The sequence below is a fragment of the Mandrillus leucophaeus genome, unplaced genomic scaffold (genome assembly GCF_000951045.1).
Source record: "Mandrillus leucophaeus isolate KB7577 unplaced genomic scaffold, Mleu.le_1.0 Scaffold1110, whole genome shotgun sequence".
Classification (NCBI taxonomy): Eukaryota; Metazoa; Chordata; class Mammalia; order Primates; family Cercopithecidae; genus Mandrillus; species Mandrillus leucophaeus.
In genome coordinates this window covers 216,974-235,062 of record NW_012099322.1, presented here as the reverse complement: position 1 = coordinate 235,062, position 18,089 = coordinate 216,974, and the positions used below count along the sequence as shown (strand labels likewise).

General features: G+C 39.4%; 1 protein-coding gene across 1 annotated transcript in view; it reads left to right on the top strand.

Moving 5' to 3' along the window:
* The window catches only part of RNF144A (ring finger protein 144A), a 161,388-nt gene extending 143,564 nt beyond the window's left edge, over positions 1-17,824 (top strand). Inside the window, exon 14 of the mRNA XM_011993674.1 lies at positions 17,392-17,824. Within this exon, the coding sequence (XP_011849064.1) occupies positions 17,392-17,824 (433 nt within the window). The remainder of the gene's footprint in view (positions 1-17,391) is intronic.
* Positions 17,825-18,089: the final 265 nt, after the last annotated feature.

The window sequence follows — 18,089 nt, the reverse complement described above, 5'->3', positions numbered from 1 at the left end:
GAATGGATTCCCTTCTGGTGATAGTCAGTGTTGTATGTCAATGTGGCGAGGCTACAGTCTCCAGTCACTCAACAAAACCGTCGTCTAGGTGTTGCTCTGAAGCTATTTTGTAGATGTGATTTCACATTTACCACCTGTTTGCTTTAAATGAAGAAGGCCATCTTTGATATTCTGGGTGGGCTTGGTCCACTTCACTTGAAGGCCTTAAAAGAAGAAAGAGCTGAGGTTCTCCTGAGGAAGAAATTCCACCTGGAACTCTAGTGCCTGCTCCTGCTCAACAGGTTCCAGCCTGCCCTAAGGATTTCGGATTTGCCTAGGCAGCCCCCCACGTTGCCTAAGCCAGTCCCTACTGGTTTTGTTTTTATGTCGTTCCACTTGATGACAGTAGGAAGTAGAATGACAGTAGGCTCGATGGTGCTGTAACAAATGCCTAAAAATGGGGAAGCAGCTTTGGCATTGGGCAATGAGCAGAGGCTGGGTAAATGTTTAGCCACATGCTAGACAAAGCCCAGATTGTCTTGAGCAGACTGTTGGTAGAAATTTGGAAGCTACAGGTGCTACTAGTGAGGGCACAGATGATTCTTGCTATAGAATTGCAGAAGGCTTTGCCCAGTCACATCCTTCTGCTGTGTGGAAAGCAAAACTTGTAATTAATGAACTCAGATGTTTAACAGAGGAAATTTCAAAGCAAAGTATGGAAGGTATGGCCTGGTTTCTCTCGGCTGCTTACAGATGAATGGAGGGAAGAACTGTTAAGCAAAGAGAAGCCAGAGCTTGAGGAAGAACTGCCTGTCAGGCTTGTAGAATCCTGCAGGAACCTCAGGAAATGGATGGACTTCTCTAAGAGCCATCTTTCCATTTTTTCTGCCATTTGTCTCTCCTCTTCCTACCCCATTCCATTTTAAGAGCATATTATTTTGTTTTCTCACTTATCTTGCCACAGAATATTGCTGATTTATTTACCTGTCTCCCCCCAGCTAGTGTCTGCTTGAAGGCAATGGCAACATCTTCACTGGGTTTTAGAGCTTAGTGATGTCAGGTACAAAGCAAACAATAGATATTTGTGGAATGAGTGAATGAATGCATGAACCAAACTTTGGGACACGAGCTGAATGATCAGGATTTAAAGATATTCTGGAAAATCAGAAAGACCAGAAAGGCAGTTCCTTGACTGGGATCAAGTGTGTACCTCAAAGGGGCTGAGCTGAAGCCAGCGTCATGGGCCAGAATGAACTGGTGTCTGACCTGGCATCTGTGGACTGACACTCCTCGTGGCTTCCTGTCCTTCTGTCCTTGAACTTCCCTCTGTCCCATATGTATCATGAGACTCCTTTGAACTCTCCACCACTTCTCCAGCCTCACCTGTCTACGATCCAGCCCATCTACCCTGCCCATACCAGACAACCTTGAGTTCCCCAAAGAACCCTGTCGCCACTCAGGCCCTTACCTGGCTGTTTCCTTTGCTAGGGATCCACCCTGTCTCCATCCCTGGGAAGGTCTACTCCTCCTTCAAGACCAAGCGCATGCAGTAGCCCCTTGTGGGAAGCCTTTCTCAGTCTCCTCCTCACCCCACGTTTGGCTGTTGGGAAACCATTCCGCTTTGTACTTTCTCATGCTGGATTACAAATGTGTCTATCACTCCCTGGAATTGAGTATTGGCCCTGGAGGCAGGAATGATGTGATGTTCATATTTGTATGAAGGCCAACAAGAGGTCAGAACACTGTGTGATTCATATTCATATTTATAGATTTACACATATATGATGTTCTGAAAAAGGGCAGTAGAACGTCCTAAGGAATGGGTAATAAGGAGTGAATCATTTTTTAAATTAACTCAAAGTCACCCCTGGAGATAATGAGGTGTCCTCATGAGGTCTGGCAATCTTAGCCTATGCAAGTAGAGGAACCCAATGCCTGGCACATTGACTGTGTTAAATAGCCATTGTTATTTCAGTGAAGAGTAAAGATTATAACAAACTGATGTTTGTTAAGCACATAAGCTATGCCATACGCTGTTCTAAGCACATCCCATGTGTGAACTTATTTAATCCTTACATCTTATTTAATCCATACATGAGGTGAAGCTATAAATTGGTCCTTGTAGGGTCATACCACTGTGAATTCAGAATATTCTGCTAGCTCTTCAACCCAGGCCCTCAATCTGGTCTGTGCAGCCTGCAAGGGCATGGGGGAGGCCCACTTCAAACATCAGCTCTTCTTTGAGCATATTCCTCCATTCTCTTGTTCTCAGACCCTTTAACCCTCACAGAGCAGGGTCTGTCCATTCAACATCCCCCTTACTTGACTATCCCGTCCCTTTAGAACAAATCTCTTGCCCCATCCTCAGGAGAAGACTGCAAGTTCCAGAGGGCAGGAGTGATGCTGCCTAATACTCCCCAGAGCCCGTATCAACACCTTGCACAGAGGACACATGAGATACATTAAACTACAGTGACTCTGTTATATGTTCCTGGTTTTCAGGAATTTGGGAGCTTGCATCACATAAACAAAAGTCAGTGGATTTCCAGGCACCAGAGCTTTCCTCTCATAACACTTACCACGAGGGCATGATAAAAACTGTGCTCATTCTGGGCCTGCCTACCCATCCGTTTACCCACCTTGCAGCCTACTGACACACCTACTATATATAACTCCACCCTCCATCCTAGCAAGCATATGTGAGTACAACCATAGCCCAAACCAAATGTAATTTTAATATACAATCATACAAATTGAAATGGATTTCTAGTCGACATGTTATTTTTATAGATATTTGAAAAAACATTCAATTGTACTTACAGCTTTTAAAAATTTTTTGTTGTCAATAATTTGTCATAGTTGTCTTAAATATTTTGCTGGGCCCTTAAAAGCTCTATGCACTTGGTACCTCTTTATTGTATAAAGAATTAAATTAGTTCAAGCTCATTATATGTCTGTCCTTTCATATGGGTTATAAGCTTTGTGGGGCAGATACGTTTGTGTCTGTGTCACCCCCAGAGTCCCCCACACTGAGCAGAGTACCTGAAACTTAGGAGGTGAACAATGAGTATAACAAAGAAAAGAAAGGAAGAGAAAAAGGAAGGAAGGAAAAAAGGAAGGATGGAAGGAAGGAGAGAAGGGAAGAAAGAAGGAGGGAAGGAAGGAATCCCTGTATCTTTAGAATTTATTTGGACGAGATGGGATTGAGTGATCAAAGAATGCCATGGAAGAGGAGGTTCTCATTTTTTTCTATAGCATGGCTTGAATTTTTTTAAGGGTAAGAATTATTAGCAAAAGTTTTATTTCAGTTACAAATACTTGCATTCCAGGTACACTTGCTACTACCCTTCCCAAAACATTTTTTTATACTCATGGATTCTGCAGATCAGAAGTTGGGCAGGGCACAGTGTGGATGGTGGATGGCTCACCTCTGCTCCATGACACCTGCAGCCCCAGATGGGAATAATAAAAGGTTGGGAAGACATCTTTCCCCTTCTACCCCACACTCCAACCAGAATCATCAGAAGGCATCTTTATTTGTATCTCATGGTTGATGGCAGCTAGGGCGACAGCTGGGCTATCAGCTGGAACATCCCCCACCACACAGTGTTCTCTTCTCATGGGCCAGTTTGAGCTTCCTCCCAGCATGGTGGGCTCCAAGTGAATAAGGCTAAAGTGTTAGCATATCTATGACACAGTGCTATGGACTGAGCATCTCTCCCAAAATTTCATGTGTTGGAAACTTAATCTCTAAATCCCTCAATTTATATGTTGATGGTGTTTGGAAGTGGGGTTTTAAAGAGGCAATTAGAAATAGGTAAGGTCATCAGGGCCCCCATGATGGGACTGGTGGCTTTATAAGAAGAGGAAGAAAGACTTTAGATAGCACATTTGCTTTTTTAGTCATTTGATGCCTCCTGCCATGTCACGACAAAGCAGAAAGGTTCTCACCAGATGTAGCCACCTGATCTTGGACTTCTCAGCCTCCAGAACTGTGAGTAAAATAACCTCTATTTTTTATAAATTACCCAGTCTCAGGTGTTCTGTATGGCCACAGAAAATGGATTAAGACTTTCAGCCTTGAAAGACACATGGCATCACTTCCACTATATGCTACTGACCAAGCCAGTTGCAAAGGTTGCTCAGGCCTAAGGGGAGGGGACATGTGAGGTGGGTCATATTGTTGAGGCCTCCTTGGAAAGTGCAATCTGCCATTACTGGTTCACCCTGTACTGTACTTTGTGGTCAAAAAAGTTTGGAAAGTCTCTGCTTCTTGTTGTGTATGTTGTGAATAACCACAAGTATTGCATCAGGCTGTTTTGATGGACATTTGTTTCTAATTTTTCTTACTGCAAAATCAATGCTGCAGTGAGCCTCCCTCTGTTTCTGTATGCACATGGAGTAGTTTCCTGGATGAGTATGCTTAAAACTCCAAGCCCTTTCCCTAGGGCTTGCTGAGGGGAAGATGGCCTGTGTGGTTGAGGGTTTTTTTCTAATTTTAAATATGTGCTACTGTATAAGAAATCCATTGTTAATATAATTGATTACTATTTTGTACTAAAATGATACTGTAATTTCTTACTTTACTAGAAATTATTTGTAAATATAGCTTGTTTTTTTTTCCAATTTTTGGATTATAAATGATTCTGTTGCCACACTATATTTTTTGTTAGCCTGATTGCTACCTTAGGAGTTTCATGGAAAGAGAATAAATGGTTCAGAGGAGACCAAAACCACTTTAAAGTTTCCTGGTACATATTGCCAATCAAAGGATGCTATTTCAGCTAGACTGTGGAGTTGAAACAAAACCTGTTGAAACCCCGTTAGTGTGGCTGTACTAAGTCCTCCTGAATATAATTAGAAAATTTAAAGTAGCACAAGGTAAGCAATTATCAGAAGAATAACTTCCAGTTAGTTCATAACTCAGTTTCTGAACCACTCGTTGGCACACCAGTGGGTGCATACAACCCTGTATACAGTGCTTGCAGGGAGGCAGGGGGGTCTGTAGCATCACCCATCCTAAGACATACATCTCGGGAGTTATTGTGAATGAGCAACAGTTCGTTGGCCATGGATGTCCTGTGGGACATGCTGTGGGGAAGCCTGTCCTGCAGGGGTGCCTGTAGCTAGTGCCAGTCATGATTTATGACAGCAGAGTAACTCATATAAAACACCTGGCTTTGAGGCAGCACCTTCCTCCTCAGTGAGATCTTGCAAAATTGGACTCTTTGTTGCTTACAGCATCTGTTCAATTCAGTTTAGCACTCAGTGTGTGCCAGCCCCTGTGCTAGAAATACAGATGTAGACTGTTTTTTTTTGTTCATTGCTGGGGAAGCTAGTCTAGAAGACAGAGAGAGGTTGGTGAGCAAATGCTTAGAATACAATAGGATAGTAATGATAAAGAGACGTACAAACTAATGCCAAATGTTTTCATCATCCTGTGAATAAGAAGTTATAATAGAATAAGCCTCTTCTGGTAAGTATAACGGTGGTGGAGGGATAGAATTTTCCCAGAGGAGTGAATGTTTAAACTGAATCGTGAAAGATGAAGTATTTACTGGACAGAAAAAAGAATGAAGGTGATTTCAGGCAGGGACAATTTGCCAACAAACATACTTTGTAAATTAATTGGGAAATGACTTGGCACTTAGGAGGAACCTCCACCTGTTTCTTAGAGAAAAAGAAGCAGAAAGACCAGAATTCCAGGACTGGGACCTTCCATCTATGTAGAAATACAAGTAAGTGGCCACAGAGTGAACTGTTTAGAGTTCTCACTCCAGAGTGTGGAATCATGATTTCTCAGCATAAAACTTAATTCTTTCTCTGAAGTTCTGCCTCCAAGAGCACTTCTGTTAGATCTCCTGACTGATTCTACCATGTTTTGCTGACAGGACTCTGACACCATGTACTGGGCGAAAACAGGCCCATACATACTGTCCTTAGAGAATTCAGGCCTAAAATTGCTTATTACACACGAGATCCTGACTTTGTCTAACACACATCTGGGAACAGTTTTTCCTGACTTCCAGAGAGTAGCCCTTTTTCTTTCCAAAGCCTTATATAAGCCAGCTTCAGCAGGCTCAGGTGGTCAGTGGGAGAGACTGGACTACAGCATGCTGGGGTGCCATCTCTCTGGCTCCATGGGCCATTGGACAACGAGGGGATTGTCCCTCCCCACTGAATAAATGACATCTGGGGCCCATTATTTTCCATAATTATTGTAATATAACTCAATAAAACTAAATGCTTTATTTGTGTTGCTGCTTGACAGCAAGTTTCCTTAACAACACAACACCATTGTATGCCTATGGAAACAGCTGCACGAGGCAACACGTATACTTGGAATTTTCTTGCTCTTGCAATCCTGTTTCCCAATGACTCTCCTGTGAGCGGAATAAAAGTGCGCTGCTGTAACAGGACGGTGGGCACCCCAGCTGCTCTCTGTACTCCCCAGCAAGTACTAGGACGGCCCGCTGGAGTAAAAACTGGGAACAGCTCTCTACTGAAGACCTCCTAGGTGGCATCTATCGTGCAAAGCAATTTCTCCTTGATATTTCAGATCCTTTCTTCAACTCTGAGCAGTGGGCTTCATCCTGAAAAGGAGAGATGAGAAACCGAGTCAGAAACTGTAAGAAAAATTGCACAAGATGACGTTGTTAGGAAGAGGTGGCTGAATTTGGCTCACCCCAAAGTCTGAAGTCTCAGGACTTGATACCTGCGGGAGTGAAGAAGCCAACTCAGGCCAGGACTGAGACTAGGTGGAAAATATGGAGTGTATCTCTGTATTCGCCTCTCCCTACGCTCCTCCCCTGGGTGCTGAAATTCCCTGATTTCTTTGGGGGATCTAGAGTGTTATCAGTGGGCTCTTTACTTAATGTTTACTTTCATGTCTAGATCTCTGTTCATGCTCTTCTTATACTTTACAACAAATCTCTCCTTTTTTGTCTTGAAGTCTTATCTCCAGAATAGTGGTTCTAGGACACTGGTTCTAGAACTTTCCCCTGCTCTATGTTTTTGGTAAGCAGCCCAGGAGAAATTAACTCTGGTCCCTGGGATCCTGTATAATGTTGAACTGTCCACCAGGGTGAATTCTTTTCTGTCTCACCTCTAAGAACAAATTCAGATGATGACAGGTAAGGTAATTCCACTATTACCAACACAGGTGAAAGGGCTGCCACCCTACTGCTCAAACATGGTGGTCAACCCGTGGGACTAAGGAGGCCTTTGCAAGTCACAAGGCATTCCATTCATGGAATCAGGTCCATTCTCCTCATGTCCACCTAAACGTAGGCAAAGAAAACAAAGTTCCTTGCTCCGAAACGCTTGTACATCCCAATGGCTTGATTCATGTATGTGATTCTGATGTTATAAAATATTAAGCAAAAAAATTTAAATGTTTTATTAACAATCCATTCTTATCACTGTGAATTGAGCATTGTTCTGGAACTATTGTGTTTTTCCCAGGATTGCTTTTAAGCTGAAAAGGCCCTGCAAATTTGTCTATTATATAGAGGGCAATGTGAACTATTACAATTACCCTTGAACACCTTTGACTGCCTGCCTGCCTGCCTACCTGCCTCCCTTTCTTACTAATTAAGGCTTTATAGCCAGAGCAGGCTCTGAAGTTACAGTTAGCAAGAAACTTTTCATTCAATATAAAAGAAAGATATGAACTACTACTACTAATATAATATGGTAGGAACTGTCAGAGCTCTTAGAAGCTGTGGAAAGTCAAGGAAACACCATCCATCCCTTCCTGAATAGATGTGGTTCAGGGAACATGACTTTACAGGAGGTAGCATGTGATGAGTACCAGGATGAGCAGAAAGCCTTGAATGCCATTCCAGATTTTATGCCACTCCTAGATTTTATCTCCTAGAAAGATTTTATCTCCTAGAAAGCAGAGGGATCTTTACATATTTGAAATACTAAAAAGATTTGGCCTTTCCAATATCAAGAATGACACAGATTTTGTAATGTTCCTACAAATATCCTAGACATTAAAAAGTGAGCAGAATTATGAGTGCATTTGATAACCCAGATTAAATAGCAAAATTCCTTGAAAAGCACAAGTAATCATACATGACAAAGAATAGAAAAACTCTTAAGAGCTCCATATTTCCTAAAGAAACTGAATTTATAATTAAAATCTTCCATAACAAACAAAACAAAACAAAATCTCTAGGCCCAGATGGTTTCACTGGTAAACTTCATCAAATATTTAAAGAATGTTTTTTAAAAAAATCTAACAAAGTCATTCAAACTAAATGAAGTGACAACTACTCGTTTTATTTTATAAGACTACCATAACCCTGATACTCAAACCTGGAAAATTACAATAAAGTAATATTGTATAAATACAGATGCAAAACACTTTATTAAATTTAGTAATTCAAATCCAGAAATATACAAGAAATATAATTCACCATAGTAACAGAATAAAAAATAAAAACCATATAATCATCTCAGTAGGTATTGAAGAAAATCTTTGACAAAAGTTAACTTCCTTTTGTGTACGAGCTCCCACTAAACCATGAATAAAAGAAAACCATTGCAGTTTGTTAAGGGATGTCTATAGAAAATTACAACTAACAATGAACTACTGACTGCTTTTTCTATAACATTGACAACAAGCCAAGATTATCCACTCTTTCTATTTCTATCCTTCATAGTACTGGAAATCCAAATTAGGGTAATAGGCAAAAAAGAGAAATAAAAGGTATATGAAGACTTGGATAGGTGAATGTAAATCTGGCACTTTTTCTGGATGACATGTTTACTTACATAGAAAACTTGAAAATTCTAATAGATCCACACAAAACTACTAAGTACTAAATGAATTTAACTATGTGTAGAATACAAGTCAATATATAAAAATTTGTTGATTTCTATATACTAGCAACAAATATTTGAAAAATTAGTTTTAAAGAGTCCATTTCAATTACATCAAAAATTCAAAATACTTAGGAATAAATTTAACTAAATATCGGTAAGATTTTTACTTTGAAAATCTCAATACATTGCTAAGAGAAGTAAATACATAGGACATATGCAGTGTTCATGAATTGAAGGACTCAATGGTGTTATGACGTCACTTCTCTCCAAACTGTTCTGTAGATTAAATGAACTCCCAAAATCCCATCAGACATTTTTGTAGACATTGAGAAGTTGATTCTGAAGTCTATATGAAAATACAAATAATCTATTAGGTTGATGCAACAGTAATTGCAGTTTTTGCTATTAAAACTAATAGACTACCTAAAACAATCTTGAAAAAGAAAAATAGCAAAGTTGAAGGACTTACACTACTGCTTTCAAGATCACCTATACAACTAAAGTAATGAAGACATTATAGTTTTGGAATAAGGATAGGTGAAAACAAGGATTGGCAAAATACAGCTGTGGGCACAATAAAGCTTGTTGCTTGATATCATACTGCCTGATGTTCTACAGAGATAAGAATACTTTTTGTATTTTTAAAAGTCTGACAAAATCAAAGGAATAATCATATTTTGTGGCACTCAAAAATTATGTGGATGTTAAATTTGTGTCCACGAAGAAAGTTTTACTGGAACACAGCCATGCTCATTTGTTTATCTGTTTTCTAAGACTGCTTTCCCACTATAATAAGAACATAGTTAAATAGTTGTATCACAGATCATTATGGCCTGAAAGACCTAACATGATTACTTCCATTGGCCCTTTACAGAAAATGAATTCAATCCTTGGACAAGTAGATCCAAAGAGCAGATACAGAGGCCCAAAGTAGGCCCATATATGTAGGATACATAAGCCTTCAACAAAAGAGGCCAGAAAAGTGTTCTCAACAAATAGATCTGTAACTGGGTAAGTACACGAGAAACTCTGAACCTAGAAACTATTTCACATCCTAATAGAGTGAATTCCTGATAGAGCGTAGATTTAACTTAAAAGCTACTAGAAGAAAACATAGAAGAATATATTTGTAACTTTGAGGTAAATAGGGACTCATTTTTGAGAAGACACAAAAACATTAACCATAAGAGAATGAGATTGATAAATTGGATTTGTCATAATGAAACCTAAAACCCAAGACAGGATGCCATTAAGAAAATTAAAAAGCAAGCCATAGAGTGGGAAAAAAATATTCACAATGTAGTATCTGACAAAAGACTTCAATCTAAAATATATAAAGAACTCCTGGAAGTCAATAATGAAATGAAACTAACCCACTTTAAAAGGTGGATACAAGTCTTCTTTCTATAGCCACATCACAAAAGAAAATATATGATTAGCCAATAAACATAAGAAAATGTGCTTGTGTTATTAATCATCCAGAAAATGCAAATTAAAACCACAATGGAATATTATTAAACATTCACTAGAAACATTAACCTTAAAAACACTGACAGCACTAAATGTCAGTTTAGTGCTCTTTCTGAGGATATGGAATAATTCTGAGGATATGGAATCACTTGAACTTACATACCTTGGTGTTAGGAATATAAAATGACACAGCCTACTTGGAAAGTTGTTCCATTTTCTCATAAAGTTACATAAAAACCTATCTTAGCACCTAAGATTTTCACTCCTAGGTATTTACTCAAGATGCATACAAATATATTTTTACAAAATGATTGAATAAGACTATTCACAATAACTTTATTCACAACAGCCAAGAGCTGTCACAGAGTTTTTTGACAATCCAAATGTTTGTCAAAATGACAATGATGACAAAAATTCAGTATAAAAATTGAAATGTATTTTCCAAAAAAAAAGGATTAATCATTGCTATATACAACAAGATGGATACATTTCAAACATATTTTTGTTTGTAAAAAGCTAGGCAATAGAGTGTGTGTATTGCATGATTTCATTTAGGTCAGGGTGTCCAGTCTTTTGGTTTCCTTGGGCCAGATTGGAAGAAGAATTGGCTTGGGCCACACATAAAATACTGTAACACTAACAATAGCTGATACGCTACAAAAATCATTAAAAAAATCTCATCACGTTTTAAGAAAGTTTAGAATTTGTGTTGGGCCACATTTAAAGCCATCCTGGGCCACATGAGGCCTATGGGCCACTGGTTGGATAAGCTTGATTCACATAAAGTTCTAGAACAGATAAAACTAGTCTATAGTGATAGAAATGAGAACAGTTATTACTTAGTGTAATGGAGATTGATAGAATGAGGGTGTGAGGAAATCTTGGCTTCAGACGTGTTTATGCTGTGGCTTTAAAGTGACAAAAACTTAGATTTTATATGCTGAAATTATATTTTGTTCACATATGTGTATTTATTTGAAGTGGATGAGATATTTAGTTGTAGTCTTCAAAGATCTGTCAATCTTCTGAAATAAGGCTACTCTCAAATTTGTTGTGCAGATTGGTACAATAAATATAATATCAAAGTGGTAAACTGCTGTTACTGACAGAATTGTGTCCACCCCTCCTGCCCAATTCATATGATGAAGTTGTAATTTTCAATGTGACTCTATTTGGAGATACAGCCTGAGGAGGTAAGTAAGGTGAAGTGAGGTCATAGGGTGGGGTCCTAATCTGATAGGTCGATGTCTCAGTAAGAAGAGGAGGAGACACCAGGGAGGTGTCTCTCCATGCACATCCACAGAGTCATGGCCGTAAGAGGACACAGTGAAAAGGTGCCTTACCAAACATCGATGCTGGTGGCACCCTGATCTTGGAATTCCAGCCACCAGAACTGTGAGAAAATAAATTTATGTTGTTTAAGAAACCCAGTTTGTGGTGTTTTGTTATGGTATCCTGAGCTGACTAATACAAACCTGCTGAGATGCTCTAGAATAAAATTGGGTGGACTTTTTCTGTCAAGGGCTAGACGGTAAATATTTTAGGCTTTACAGACCATATAGTTTCTGTTGCAAATATGCAGCTCTTCTGTAGAGGGAAGAGTCATGGACAATATGTAAACAAATAGGAGTGTCTGTGTTCCATTCTTCAAAGGGGACTCTGAAAAAGAAAAAGTTGGTGCCTGCACCCACAGACATTCCCCACAACCCACTCTGACTCCACCGAGCACAGAGGACCAGGAGGTCCCTGGGAGTTGTGGGTCTCTTGGTGACCTAACTATTGGCTTGGGCAACCCGTAAGGGAGTGGAGAGTGTAGCCCGCCAGGGCCTGCCTTGGGGCTAAGGAAATGTGGGCGCAGTGCCCGTGATTAGAGGGGCCTCCTCCAAGGCTTATGAATGGACTTGGTAAGGGAAGTTCATCTCTCACCTCCTCCTCCATTTCCCGCTCCTCAGAGCACTGCTGTGAATGCACTGAAATACAAAACAGGTGCTAAGAGCCTAGTGCCATCTACTGTGTCGCAGCCTGAATTACACCATCAAACAAAAATAAATTCCTTCAGAACGCATTGCTTGTGAAACCCAATGCAGGAAACTAGCCTCAGCTAAGGAACCCATACAGAGCCTTGGTCCTCTGAAAGCACCCAGAAATGAAACCAAGTGACTATACATAACATACAACACTGTCTGGAAAAACAAAAGACCCTTCCAAATGACAACAACTTCAAAAGGATAAAGAAACACCAACCCTCTCAGATGAGAAGGAACCAGTGCAAGAACCCTTGCATTCCAATAAGTCAGAGTGTCTCTCTACTTCCAAAGGATTGAACTAGCTCCCCAGCAATGGATCCTAACCAGACTTAGATGTCCGAAATGACAGACATAGAATTCAGAATCTGGATGACAAAGAAGCTCAATGAGATTCAAGAGAAAGTTAAAACCCAATCCAAGGACCCCAGAGTTGAAAGATGAAATAGCGATTTTAAGAAAGAACCAAACTGAGCTTCTGGAATTGAAAAATTCACTACAGCAATTTCAAAATAAAATTGGAAGTCTTAACAACATAATAGAGCAAACTGAAGAAAGAATTTCAGAGCTCTAAGTCCAGTCTTTCAAGTCAACCCAGTCAGACAAAAATTTTAAAGAAATGAACAGAACGTCTGAGAAATATGGGATTATTTAAAAAGACCAAACCTATGACTCGCTGGCATTTCTGAGAGAGAAGAAGAGATAGTAAGCAACTTGAAAAACATATTTGAGGCTATAGGCCATGAAAAATTCCCCAGTCTCAGTAGAGAGATCAACATGCAAACTCAAGAAATTCAGAGAACCCCTGCAAGATACAAGACAACCATCCCTAAGACACATAGTTATCAGACTTTCCAAGGTCAATGCCAATAATGGTGTTTCCTAGTTTTTCTTCTAGGATTTTTATAGTTTTAGGTCATCTATTTAAATATTTATTTAATCTTGAGTTGACTTTTGTATATGGTGAAAGGTAGGGATCCAGTTTCAATCTTCTGCAATAACTACTAGCCAGTTATCCTAACACCATTTATTGAATTGAGAGTCTTTTCCCCATTGCTTGTTATTATTGACTTTGTTGAAGATCAAGTGGTTGTAGGTGTACAGCTTTATTTCTAGGTTCTCTATCCTGTTTTGTTGGTCTATGTGTCTGCTTTTTTTTTTCCCCAGCATCATACTCTTTTGGTTACCGTAGCCTTGTACTATAGTCTTAAGTCAGGTAGTGAGGTGCCTCTGGCTTTGCTCTTTTTGCTTAGGATTGCTTTGGCAACTTGGGCTTTTTTTGTTGTTGCATATGAATTTTAGGATAGTTTTTTTCTAAATCTTTGAAAAATGACATTGGTAATTTAGTAACATTGAATCTGTAAATTGCTTTGGGCAATATGGCCATATTAACAATGTTGATTCTTCATATCCATTAACACAAAATATTTTTCCATTTATTTGTGTCATATCTGATTTCTTTCAGCAGTGTATTTTAATTCTCATTGTAGCTATCTTGGTTAGCTATATTTCTAGGTGTTTTATTCTTTTTGGCTATTGTAAATGGTATTGCATTCTTGATTTGGCTCTCAGCTAGAATATTATTAGTGTATAGAAATGTTATTAATTTTTCTGCATTGATTTTGTGTCCTGAAACTTTACTGAAGTGTTTTATCAGTTTTAGAAGCCTTTTGGCAGAGCCCGTGGGGTTTTCTGGGTATAGAATCATCATTTGTGAAGAATGATAATTTTGCCTCCTCTCTTCCTATTTGGATGCCTTTTATTTTTTCCTCTTGCCTGATTGCTCTGGCTAGGACATCCAGTACTAGTTGAATAGGAATGGTGAGAGTGGGCATCCTTGTCTTGTTCCAGTTCTCAAGGGGAATGCTTCCAGCTCTTGCTAATTCAGTAGAAGTTGCCTGTGGGTTTGTCATATGTGGCTCTTATTATTTTAAGGTATTTTCCCTCAATGTCTAATTTTTTAAGAGTTTTTTTTTTTATCATGAAAGGATGTTGAATTTTATTGAAATCCTTTTCTACCTCTTTTGAGCTTATGATTTTTAAAAAAAATTCTGTGTATGTGGTGAATCATATTTATCGATTTGCATATGTTGAACCAATTTTGAATCCTAGGAATGAAGCTTACTTCATTGTGATGAATTAACTTTTAGAGTGCTGCTAGCTTCAGGTTGTTAGTATTTTGTTGAGGATTTTTGTATCTATATTCATCAGGGATATTGGCCTGAAGATTGTTTTTGTTATTGTTATATCTCTGCTAGGTTTTTGTGTCAGAATGATACAGCTTTGTAGAATAAGTTAGGAAGAAGTCCCTCCTCTTCAGTGTTTTTGGAATAATTTCAGTAGGATTACTGCTAACTTTTCTTTGTATATGTTAAAATTTGGCTGTGAATCCATGTAGTCCTGGCCTTTCTTTTAGTTGGTAGCCTTTTTATCACTGATTCAATTCTGAAACTTGTTACTGGTATATTCTGGATTTCAGTGGCTTCCTGGTTCAATCTTAGTAAGCTGTGTGTTTCCAGGAATTTATCCATTTCTTCTAGTTTTTCTAGTTTGTGTGCATAGAAGTGTTCACAAAAGTCTCTGAAGATTTTTTGTATTTCTGTGGGGTTGGTTCTAATGTCACTTTTGTAATTTCTGATTGCGTTTATTTTGATTTTGTCTATTTTTTCTTCATTAATCTAGTTAGTGGTCTGTTACTCTTGTTTATTCATTCAAAAAACAAACGTTAGTTTCATGGGTCTTTTGTGTTAATGTTTGCATCTCAATTTATTTCCGATTAGCTCTGATTTTGGTTATCTTTTGCTGCTAGACTTGGGGTTGGTTTGCTCTTGTTTTTATATTTCCTTTAGGTGTAATGTTAGGTTGTTAGTTTGAGATCTTTCTAACTTTTAGATATAGGCATTTAGTGCAATAAACTTTCCTCTTGACACTGCTTTATCTACTTCCTAAAGAATCTGATATGTTATGTCTTTGTTTTCATTAGTTTCAAATAATTTTTTGTCTCTGTCTTAATTTTATTCTTTATCCAAAAGTCATTCTAGAGCAGGTTGTTTAACTTCTATGTAATTGTATGGCTTTGAGAGATCGCCTTTGTACTGATTTCTATTTTTCTTGTACTGTGTTCTGTCTGAGAGTGTGGTTGATATGATTTTAATTTTTCTGAATTTGTCATGACTTGCTTTATGGCTCCATATGTGGTTAATCTTAGAGTATATGCCATGTGCAGATGAGAAGAAGGTATATTCTGATATTGTTTGATGGAGCATTCTCTAGATGTCTACTAGGTCTGATTGGTCAAATGTTGAGTTTAAGATGAGAACATCTTTGATAGATTTCTGCCTCAATGAACTGTCTAACACTGTAGGTGGGGTGTTAAAGTTTCCCACTACTATTATGTGATTATCTAAATCTCTTTATAGATTTCTAATAATTTGTTTTATAAATCCAGGTGCTCCAATGTTTGGTGTGTACATATTTAGGATAGTTAGGTCTTCATGTTGAATTGAACAACATTATGTAATATCCTTCTTTGCCCTATTTGATCAGTGTTGGTTTAAAATCTGTTTTGTCTGATATGGGAAGAGAATCCTCTGATCATTTTTTTTCCATTTGCCTGATAGATATTTCTCCATCCCTTTAATTTGAGCCTATGGGTGTTGTTACTTGTGTAATGGGTCTCTTGAAGATAGCAGACAATGAAGTCTTGCTTCTTGGTTCAACTTGCCACTCTGTGCCTTTTAAGTGGGATGTTTGGCCCATTTATTTACATTCAAGGTCAATATTGATAAATGAGGAATTGATCTTGTAATTGTGTTGTTAGCTGGTTGTTATGTAGAATTGGTTGTATAGTTGCTTTATAGTGTCAATAGGCTATGTACTTAAGTGTGTTTTTGTGGTGGCAGGTATCATTCTTTCATTTCCATGTTAAGAACTACTTTTAGGACCTCTTGTGAGGCAGATTTAGTGGTAATGAATTCCCTTAGTATTTGCTTATTTGAAAATGATTTTATTTTTATTTTTCTTATAAAAACTAGTTTTGCAAGATATGAAATTCTTGGTTGAAATTGATTTTCTTTAAAGATGCTAAAAATTGGTCCCCAGTCTTGTCTGGTTCACAAGGTTTCTGCTAAAAGTTCTGCTGTTAGCCTGATAAGGTTCCCTTTGTAAGTGACCTGCCCCTTCCCTTTAGTTGCCTTTAAGATGTTTTTCTTTTGATTTGACCCTAGGTAATCTAATGACTATGTGTCTTTCAGATAGTCATCTTATGTAGTATCTTACAGGAATTCTCCGAATAGGCCACACATGTTTCTTGGAAGGAGGACGAGCCTAGCAAGGATGCTACAGGCCCCCAGGGAGAGCCTGTAACAGAGAAGGAAGCAGTGAGTACTGGGGCTGGAGGTTTGGATGGGCTACACTGAAAGGAGGTAGGAGTTAAACCTAGAAGGGTGGATACGATTCAGACATGTGGCATTTGAAGAGGACAAGCCAGTTAGAAAGAAAGATATTAGCAGACTTAGAATTTTAAAAATATTCATGAACTCTTCAAGTTGGTTAGTTTGCCTGAAGCCAATGCACTTTTTAGAGGAACGAGGGGCAGTGTGATGGAGGAAGGAGCTGGAGGATGACTGCCTTGGTCCTAGCACGGGGCAGTGTCGCCTTTTCCTGGGAACCAACTGTCTTAAATTGGGTTCCAGGGGCAGCAGTATGCGATGATGTGGTACTAGGTCTTCTGCAAAGATAGCCCTTGGCTTCCACCAGATAAAACTAGATGGGGACATAGGAGAAAACTTATAGTCAGATATATTTGGGAAATGACGGGTTAATAAAGTTACGCGTTTTCCTTTCTGTGTGATTCGTCAGACCCTCTCATGGATCAATTGGCTTTGGAATCTCTGTTGAAGGCAGAACATGTGGCACTTCCCACTGGCACAGACTTGGAAATTGCTTCTTTTACCAGGATCTGGTATATGTAGGAGCCCCATTTCAAAATTTGGAGTAAAAAGAAAGCTGCCCAAGTAATGTTTCAATATATTAACCTTCTATTGATGTGGGTTAGCATTGGTTTTTAATTTAACACACCCAGGATTCTGGCCTTCAAGATAGGCTCAGAAATATCCAAACGCCCAGTTCTACTTGCTCCTGCTTTGTTCCTGCCAAAACCCCGAGGCGCCCTCTCCGGAGATGAAGAAATTGACAGCAGGCGGAAGGAGTCCTGGAGCTTCCAGCGCAAGCCTCTGCTCCCCACAGCGGCTCCGCTGGAGCCAAGGTGCCCGTCAGAGCTCCCCATCCGTGGCCCTCCTTGCTTTCCTGCTGCAGAGGAACAGAGGCAGGAGGTGAGGGCCTCTGGCCGGACCGGAGATGGGTGGCGCGCACCCTCCAGAGAGCTGCGGCAGGGACCGCCTTACGAGCTGCCTCCTTGGAGAAACAGCCGCACATCTGTGAGAATGGCCTGCCGCGGGGCCCATACTCAGATGGAAGGAACTGGGAGGTTTCTGGCCAGATGCTTCTGTGTGTAGGTTGTGGTAGTGAGGTGTGTGCCTGTGTGTGTGTGTGTGCATGTGTGTGCATGTGTATGTGCACGTGTTAGCCCAGTTGCAGGCGCTTTTCACTATGAACATAAAGGTAGAAAAAGAGATCAGTGTGCACATGAAATCGTTGCAAAGATGATATTCGGTATCTTTAGCTACCACTAGAAAGTACAATAGGTTAAAGTTAGCCTGATCGCTGACTTCTGACAGCTGAGTGTGCGCTGGCTGCACTGGAGCCCTCTGCTCCCTGACG